The sequence below is a fragment of the Spermophilus citellus genome (genome assembly GCF_964194105.1).
Source record: "Spermophilus citellus genome assembly, chromosome: 6".
NCBI classification, from domain to species: Eukaryota; Metazoa; Chordata; class Mammalia; order Rodentia; family Sciuridae; genus Spermophilus; species Spermophilus citellus.
This window is the reverse complement of record NC_138187.1, coordinates 133,399,359-133,407,736: the sequence shown is the minus strand read 5'-3', so window position 1 is coordinate 133,407,736 and position 8,378 is coordinate 133,399,359. Positions and strand designations below refer to the sequence as shown.

Below are 8,378 nucleotides of genomic sequence, written 5' to 3'. Positions count from 1 at the left end.
GTGTGCCAGACACTGTTCTAGCCATTCTTTCTTAGTTTGTTCCGGTGCTATGACAAAATACCTTAGACTGGGTCATTTATAAATAGCAGAAATTTATTCCTTATAGTTCTGGAGTCTGGAAAGTCCAAGATCAAGCCAGCAGAGTGGGTGTCTGGCAAGGGCCCAGTCCTCAGAGATGGCGCTTTCTTGAAACATTTGCACATGGTGGAAGGGGCGGAAGGGCTAACTGGGCTCCCAGACCTTTTATAAGAACACAAATGCCATGCATGAGGGTTCTACCCTCGTGACCTAATCACCTTCTAAAGGCCTGTTTTTATTTGTTTTGCAGAACTGGGCATTGAATCCAGCTGCTCTCTGCCACTGAGCCATAACCCCAACCCTTTTTTATTTGTTGTCTTGAAACAGGGTCTCTCTCAGTTGCTGAGGCTGGCCTCAAACTTGCCATCCTCCTGTCTCAGCTCCTGAGCCTGAAGTCTATGGGATTATAGGTGTGTGCCACTGGTCTTGGCTCAGGCCTGTTAATACTGTTGCATTGGGGACTATGAATTTTTGGAGAAACAAACTTTACCCATAGCACATACCAAGTCGATTAATTTATTTAATCTTTACAAACCTGTATTTATATGGAACAAGAAATTTTAAGGCTAATATCACAGAGCTGGGAAGAGAGAGTTGTCAAACTTGGTCTGCCAAACTGTGGGGTCCTTGACCACAATCCAGATGTTAAAAATCCTGACCCAGGACCAGGAGAGCTTGGCAATGTTATGTGCTTCTTTTTTAAGTGAACTCATGCTTTCCCCAAGCTTCCCCAGCTCTTTCCCCACCTCCCAGATGGCCTGTGCCACTCAGATGGCTTATCAATTGTCACAGGGCCACGTTTGCTCTGTTCATCTAAATGGCAAACTCCTGTACATTCAGCATAATGCGTGGTATATCCTCGTCTCCTTTCGTGGTCATCAGTGCCCCAACACCGATGGAGCAAGGGAGGCAGAGTCCATAGCACAGGTGACTAGAGAGGAGCAAGACAAAGCAACATGACACAGCCAGGAAGGGCATACAGAGGCGAGGGAAGGTGAGGGAAGGTGCTGGCCTAGCGCATATGGGCCTCTCCCCCTCCCTTCAGAACTCGTGAGCCTTGGTGACCAGCTGTCTACAGGAATGAGCTCTGAGGGGCTGGGAAAACCATGCCTTCCTCCCGTTGCCATCCACTGGGGTGGGGATGCAGAAGAACAGGCTCATGTGGAAACGGTTTGATTTGGGACATGCTGAGCTTGAGATGAGACCCCCAGCATCATGTTTCTCTTAGCATTTGTAGAAAAGAAAGAAGACTCTAGGATTCTTTCCAGTGATACTTTCCTTTCCCCCTCTAGGAATGTTCTAAGCAGACTGAGAGGCAGGGAGTCTGGGTCTTTGGAAGTCAGAGAGGAGGCACAGCTGAGTGGCCTAGGGGGGGTGATGTGGGTTCCCACCCAGGCCTAGGCTGTGCTTCCTTAGCCAAGACCCCGGCTCAGCCCGGAATGTTCCAGTCACGAGCCTGGAGCCTGGATACCAGGAATTTAAAGAAGTCCAAGAACCATGACATGTTGGGATGGTGTCTTACCCATCAACAGATATCTGAGTTGAAGGGGCTCCTCCCTTCTCACCCTCCATTGTAGCCCCCTAATCTCCCTCTCCAGTTGGTCCAACCACCGACTACACCAGCATTAAAAAGGTTTTCCAGCCCGCCAAATAAATTACCTGGAGAAGTTGGATACCAAGAATGTTTATTAGAGTGTACAAATAGTACTTAAAGCATTCTGCAATTCCCAATAATTATCTAAGAAGTTCCTGTTTCCACACTAACAACTGATATGCCAATTTCAAGTAATTCTTATCTTTTCATTCTAGCGTATTCCCTAATGTCCATAATTAGGTGACATTTGATTAACCTAGCTTGATTTATGGTAGGTGCTTCCACTGAAGAAGGAGATTGAGCTAATTTCCCTAAAGAACTCCACCTCATTATTCATTAATTGGAGTTTTATCTGTAATTCTATAGTGAAGGTTAAGGATTTGTTAATTTAAGAAAGCTCCTTTGATGACAGTTGTTTATTCTGTGAAAATGCTGAGTGAGCCGGGCCTCCTTTGGGTCACTGTTTGCCATTCACACCTGTGCAGCTCCAGCAAATTGTTTCTCCCCGTGGACTTAAAGACTGTGATGAAGTAGGTAGGTGACAAGGGCAGGACCTGTTGACTCTATTGCTGAGGCCCGACTCCGTGAATATGAACCTCAGTTTCCAACTGACCTGATAACTGGAGAGGAATGGACTTTGAAAATGAATCCTGCGCTGAGGATGTAGCTCAGTGGTAGAACTCTAGCCTAGCACGTGCAAGCCCTGGGTTCAATCCCCAGCACTGTAAAAAAAAAAAGCTTCCAGCAATCCCAGAGCCTATCAGCTCCTTAGTGTTGTTGAGCACCCTTCTTCTTGGCCAGCTCTAGATCCCAGGAAGAAGCAGGACAAGGGATAGGAAGGTCACCATTGAATGATGCAGTGGAGTTGTATCCTCCCTAGGAGCTTGGGAGGTGCCAGGGCAGAGGAAATGAACCCAAGGGGAGAAGAACCCCTTCCCTTCATAGTTGAGTATTTTGGTGGGTAGTGAGGGAGTGAATGTGGATTCTAGAGGCAAGGCATGGTGGCCAGCTGGTTGCCTTCCTCACCCTAGGGCAGGGAGTCAGGGCTAAGAGTCAAGGAAATGACCTAGAGAGACTTTAAACTCAGTGCCAAACTCAAAAAGAAAATCCTACCACTGGGGCAGATTAGGCCAACTTGTGATTCCCAGTAGGAGCAGCCCTCACTTGTTACTTGGGACAGGCAGGCCTCAGCAAGAGCCTACCTTCTACATCCTACCCCAAGTTCTCTTAGGCTCCATTGTTCCTATTCTCAGGCAGAGCTTTTAGAGAAACTGGGGTCAGGGTATTAGCCCCGCCCCCCTCTAGGTGCAAGGTCAGGAGGGCAAGTGTGGGGAGATGGCCCACCTAAGCCCAGAGCAAGTACAGATGGTCATCAGCACCTGATAGTTTAAATTGGGTCGAGTCAGTTGTCAAGGGCCCCAGAGAATTGAATGGGGGCTGGAACATACCACGCTCTGAATACCTGTTCTGTAATGATTCTGAAACCTATAATTTGCAATAAATCGTACAAACTTAGCCCCAAGCAGTTGGATTTAATATATATTAAGTTTTTAGTAGGTGTTCTTGGTCCATTTCAATTCTAAATTTCTGTTAACTCCCCAGATAATCCTTATGTAATCTCTATCCATAAATCTTTGTTCTCAGTTTCCCACCCACCTTCCCCCCTTAGGAAGCCAATCTTCGAAAAACAGCATCCCAAATGAAGAGAAACCCAGCTTCTCTTCCTTTGATGGTTCTTTGTGACCCCCTTTCCCCAGCAGAATCTCCTTCATCTCTGAGCTGAAGGTAGGGACAGGAATCCCCCTCTGCCTGGAGGGAAGGGAAGATGAGGGGTTGTGCTATTTGGCCAACAAGGAAGTGAGAGTATTTGCCCCTTGCTCTGATTTAGTCACCTCCCACTTCTCTATAGGGATTCTGATAATGTGGAACGGAGGGAGAGACAGGGATTAGAGAGGAAATCCCCACAAATTCTAGTGATACGCCCCTTGCCCTGGCTGTGGGTGCTCCGGGCATGTGAGCATACAAGCATGCTTAATTAATTGAAGGCCAGGCTACTAATAAAAATTCTAATAAAAATTAGAATGCAGTAGACTTGAGCAATATCTATAAGTTAAAGAGCAGTGGAACACTCAGAAGGTCTTCCTCTGTGTCCTGTAAGCATTTCTGTGGAGTTTGGTCTTCATCCAGGCTATGAATCACACCCTCCCAGCTCCCCTTGTAATGGTAGAAAGCAGGTTCCCCAGTGCCTAGTGACCCTCTCAAGGGGGTGCCCACAGGCTTTTGGAACTGCAGTCTTTGGAATCCTTGGAAACCCTGCCCCTGGAGGGTGTCGGGATGGCTGAGTGGGAGGGGTTGGGGCTGTCAGTCACCCCCCTCTCTCTACATCATGACGGACACTCTTCTAGCAACCAGTCTTTATTCATTTTTTTAAAAAAGGAAATCCAAATAAGTTAGCAAAAAAAAAAAAAATTACAAAACAATGGCAAAACCACACGATGCTTAGTTAACAAAAGAAATCACCCCAAGAGTCCCCGCCCCCTTTTCCTGCCTGTCCCTGGCAACTTCAGCGCAGGAGACCTTGGTCAGATGGCAGCTTTACAAACAACACACAAAACAAAACAAAACATAAAACTGCTGGAAGGTTCCCAATATTCACTGCAAAAGCTTGGCCCCCCAGGGACTTGGGAACAGAGGGTTGTTCCTCTCCCTTTCTTCTCTCTCAACTCAGGGCAGGCCCAGCCCAGCCACTGGCATCAGGAAGAGACCAGGACAGGAGATGTGCACACTTGTCCAGGTCAGGACACTGTCTTTTTCTCTCAAACCATTTCATTTGAGGGGTGGAATTAAAGGCTGCATTATGATAAAAAGGAAGCTCCTGAGTTTGCCCCCCTAAGCGGGAGGTATCCACAAGGGGGCGCTCTGGTCCCCTGCTTTATCTCCTTGGAAAGGGGATGCCCTCTGCTCTTAAGGAGTCAGCTAACTGAGGGCATCCGTTCCCTTGCTGGGAGGTGCATAAACCTTATATGGATGAGGAAGGGGATAGTCTGGCCTGTGGCAGCCCAAGGCTGTCTTCCTGGCATCAGGACAACCTGGCTTAGAAGGCCACCGCTGCAGAAGTGGTGGCACCTATGGCCAGCTTGGGGGCTCACATGGACACCCAGCCTGGCAGACAATCTCAGTTGGGCATGGTTTCATCTGGGAAGGCCACAGACACATCCTCCACTGTGATGCTGTCCACGATGGAGGTGAGGGAGTGCAGGTTGTGAGCATCTGTAGGGTCAGCCGCAAGGAGATGATCTGTAAGGAGAAGGTGGGGAGGGGTTACCTAGGTGAGGAAGTGGGATGAGGCCTTCGGAGTGATACAGGTTTACTAGGACAGAGGAATGCGCCTCAGGCGTGTGCCTGATCTCTGAATTTCCCTAGCAGAGGATTTGGAAGCAACTATTCCAAGGTGAAGCCAGGATAGTGTATCCCAGGAGACTGGAATTGCCCTTTGCTGGGCCCAGTTGTGCAACACTGACTCAGCAATTCCCAGGGACCCCTGGGGCAGGGACAGTCTCCTCTGGTTGAGGTCAGTCACCAGGCACCAGCTAGGGAGCTACAGGAGGTTGCAACTGCTACTCTTTAGCTGGTCAAGGCTTCAAGGAGGCACAGGGCCTTCCAGCCCACTGTTTGGGGCCCTGGGGTCAGCAGGTCCCTGGAGAAGCCACAGGAAGAGGATTGGAGCAAGGACTGAGGTAAGAGGGGAGAACCCCTAGGGAAGGGTGGAGGGATCAGAACCAGAGTCAGGCTTCACTTACCACCTGTATTGGGGCCGAACTCCAGTGCACTGCCCCATTCTGGACTGCAGGAGGCGCTGTGAGAGCTGCATTCACTGGGCACCTGCAAGTCAGAGGCAAAGCCCAAGGTCAGGGCACAGCCATCCTTGGATGTGTCTCTGTCTCCAAGGAATAGGCAGAACCATGGTGGGATTGGAGGGTGGACCACAAGCTGGGACCCTCCAGCCCGGGATACCCCACTCCAGAATGTTTGCACTACAGAGACCCTGCTTCCAGGCCTGTCCTGGCTCCCGTCCTAGATGATGGTTCTGCCTTCACAGAACACCAGCAAAAAGGGTCTCTGGCTTCCCTGTACCTGGAGATAAGGATGACCAGGCAGAGTATCTGACCTGACTAGGGTGACTTCTCAGCAGGCTTGCTAGGGTCCCAGTGACTCTGGATTTTATCTGTTCAACCCTACCTGGGACAGGGATGGGGTAAGGAGCAAAGTAGGCTGCTTTGGCTGTAGTGGCCTGGCTTTTTAGGCTTTGACTCAGGGATGGGGATTCATTCTCCACTTTACTCAGGATCATTATGGACCTGCTCCTAAACCCCTCTACAGTCCTGTGCCAGTGGGCCCCCACCCCATCTGTATCTCCTGCTCAATGCCTTTATCTTGTCTTAAGAGCCTGGGGACACAGGAGGTCAGCTGCACAGCCTAGCCCTGACAAAAGAGGGGGTCCTGTGGCCTCTCAAGGCCCTGCCTGGCACCTGCTCCAACCCTGTGACTGAGCCCGTCTATGGCATCCAGAGACCATCCAGGCGCTTCCCTCTGGGCCCTACCCTCGAAGCAGGTGCGTGGCCACTTACCGGGGGCTGCGGCCCGCCCCCGCCTCTGTAGCGAAGGTCGCGCTCCTCCTGGTTGAGCGAGCTGAGCAGAGCCTGCAGGCGCTCGATGTACTGGATGGCGCTGCGCAGGATCTCCACCTTGGGCAGCCGCTGGTTGGGGTTGAGCAGGGTGCTCCTCTTCAGGGCCTCGAAGGCCTCGTTCACCTTCTTGAGCCTGCGCTTCTCCCTCAGCGTGGCTGCCCGCCGCCGATCCACCGACACCGACTTCCTCTTACACACCTTACATGCCCAGGGCAGGCACTGGCCTGGACAGTGCTCGGGGGTCCCCAGCCCCTTGTCTTCCAGGGGCCCCCGGGCCTCGGGGCTCAGGCTGAGCTCAGTCCGCTCGTAGCCCGGTGGCTCGAAGCCCTGGAGGTGGACAGGCAGGTAGTTTTCCCCGTCATAGAAGCGGGGCTCCTGGTAGAAATAGGGGGATGTCTCATAGAGCTCCATGGGGTCGGAAAAGACTTGTTCCTGCCTCTGGCCCCCAAGCTCCTGCAGCCCCTCACGCCAACTGCTGGGTGCCATTTAAACCCTCCCCGCTGGCATGGAACCAGAGATAAATATAGCCAACGCCACAGAAACCTGAGCCCCCTCTAAGCTGTTGCTGCACATCAAGACGTTTACAGTGGATTAGATGTGATTCCCCTTCCCTCTCCCGTGGCCCCCACCCCACCCAGCCAGCCTGCCCCATGGCCAGGGCGGCTCCTGTGCACGGGTCGGGAGGCCTTGGGTGTAATTTGATTAGTTTTCATTTCTCCGCAGCCCCAGTGGGACAGGGAAGGTGGGGGAGGACACATTCCCCCTCTCATCTGCTCCTTTCAATTACTCCTAGCCGGGCGGCCTGCCTGCTCTCTCCTTGCTGGTCCCGAAGCAGCGGGTGGGTGTAGGGGGAGGAGGGAACGAGGAAGGGGGCAGTTTAGGCTGAAAAGGAACTTGGGTCATTCTGTCCATCTCCCTGCTGCCTGACAGCACCTTACCATACTCTAGCCCTCCAATGAGACTCTTAAAGACCCTCTCCAAAGAATGGGGCTTCTTGGAATCTGAAGGATCTGTGGGTCCCCCAAAGGAGGACAAAAACAGAGTGGCAAATGGATTCAATTTCTGGGTTTCCAATTGGCCTTGACCCTGCACTTTCTCTTAGAGATCATGTGATTGGGGGAAAATAGAGTCAAGAGATTTTTTATTTTTTCTTTTAGTAGGAATGGGGGAGGTTTTCTTTGTAATATATAAGGGAGGGTCAGAGTTGGGGTTAGAACTTACATCCCACACATGGCCAGGTCATAGGTGTTAAGCCTTCTGCCTCTTTTCTCGGTCTTCAAATGTTTCCTGCCCCATTTGGACACCCAAATCTCACTGACTCCTTCCGGTTGATGGCAGCGGGAGAGGAGAGAAAACAGAGCCCTTTAAGCTCAGTTTACACCTTCCCTCACCTGGACCACCTGTGTGGGTTCTTCTGCCCTTTCCTGCCTGAGACATCAGTTTGTACCCATGTGCAGGTTTCAAATGCATTATACAGGTCAGGTGGAGGAGGGACTATTTAATCTTCAGGCGTCTTAATCCATGGTCACTTCTTAGTAGAGGTCTGGGGTCTGGGGGGACTCATTCTTCCCAATGCAGTGGGCAGGTCTCAGCATCAGTGAGCAAGGCTCAGTCTTAGGGCTGGGGATTAAAAGGGCCAGGGATGACTAAGGTGACATCCCTACCTTCCACCTTACCATCTAGTGGGCCATGTTGGTCACTTCTTTTATCTCAATCTCTGATACCCAAATCCCCTTCCGGGTGGCCATTGTTCAGTTTATACTGTGTCACAGGACAGCCCATTCCATTGATCCGTAGCTTCAGGAATCCTGAGCTTTAAGCTATAATCTTTTACTCTTGGGTCACAGTGCTTTCCAGGAGCCTGTAGACAAAGTTTGATCCATCCTGCTGTCCCTATCCCAATGGCAGATGAAACTGATAAGTTAAAACCAGCAGCAAGGACAATGACAGGAAGTAGAATCATGCAGGGACTCCTGGAGACCTTCTCAGTGGAGGGTCATCTGCATGGAGTTTGGAGA

At 51.0% G+C, this 8,378-nt stretch overlaps 2 protein-coding genes across 5 annotated transcripts in view; one reads left to right on the top strand and one right to left on the bottom strand.

The window, feature by feature from the left end:
* Nucleotides 1-4,079: 4,079 nt before the first annotated feature.
* MYOG (myogenin) lies at nucleotides 4,080-6,871 on the bottom strand. The gene is made up of 3 exons (XM_081298464.1): nucleotides 6,301-6,871; nucleotides 5,473-5,554; nucleotides 4,080-4,969 (listed from the first exon to the last, which is right to left on the bottom strand). Exons 1-3 carry the CDS (start codon nucleotides 6,844-6,846, stop codon nucleotides 4,848-4,850), a joined length of 750 nt encoding a protein of 249 aa, XP_081154590.1. The 5' UTR covers nucleotides 6,847-6,871; the 3' UTR covers nucleotides 4,080-4,847.
* The window catches only part of ADORA1 (adenosine A1 receptor), a 78,812-nt gene continuing 75,442 nt past the window's right edge, over nucleotides 5,009-8,378 (top strand). For 2 of the 4 annotated variants that reach the window (XM_081298461.1, XM_081298459.1), the window contains exon 1: nucleotides 5,011-5,409. The gene's annotated coding sequence lies outside the window, so the exon portion shown is untranslated. Of the gene's footprint in view, nucleotides 5,410-8,378 lie in introns of all 4 variants that reach the window. The other 2 variants (XM_081298462.1, XM_081298463.1) reach the window with 2 other exon arrangements.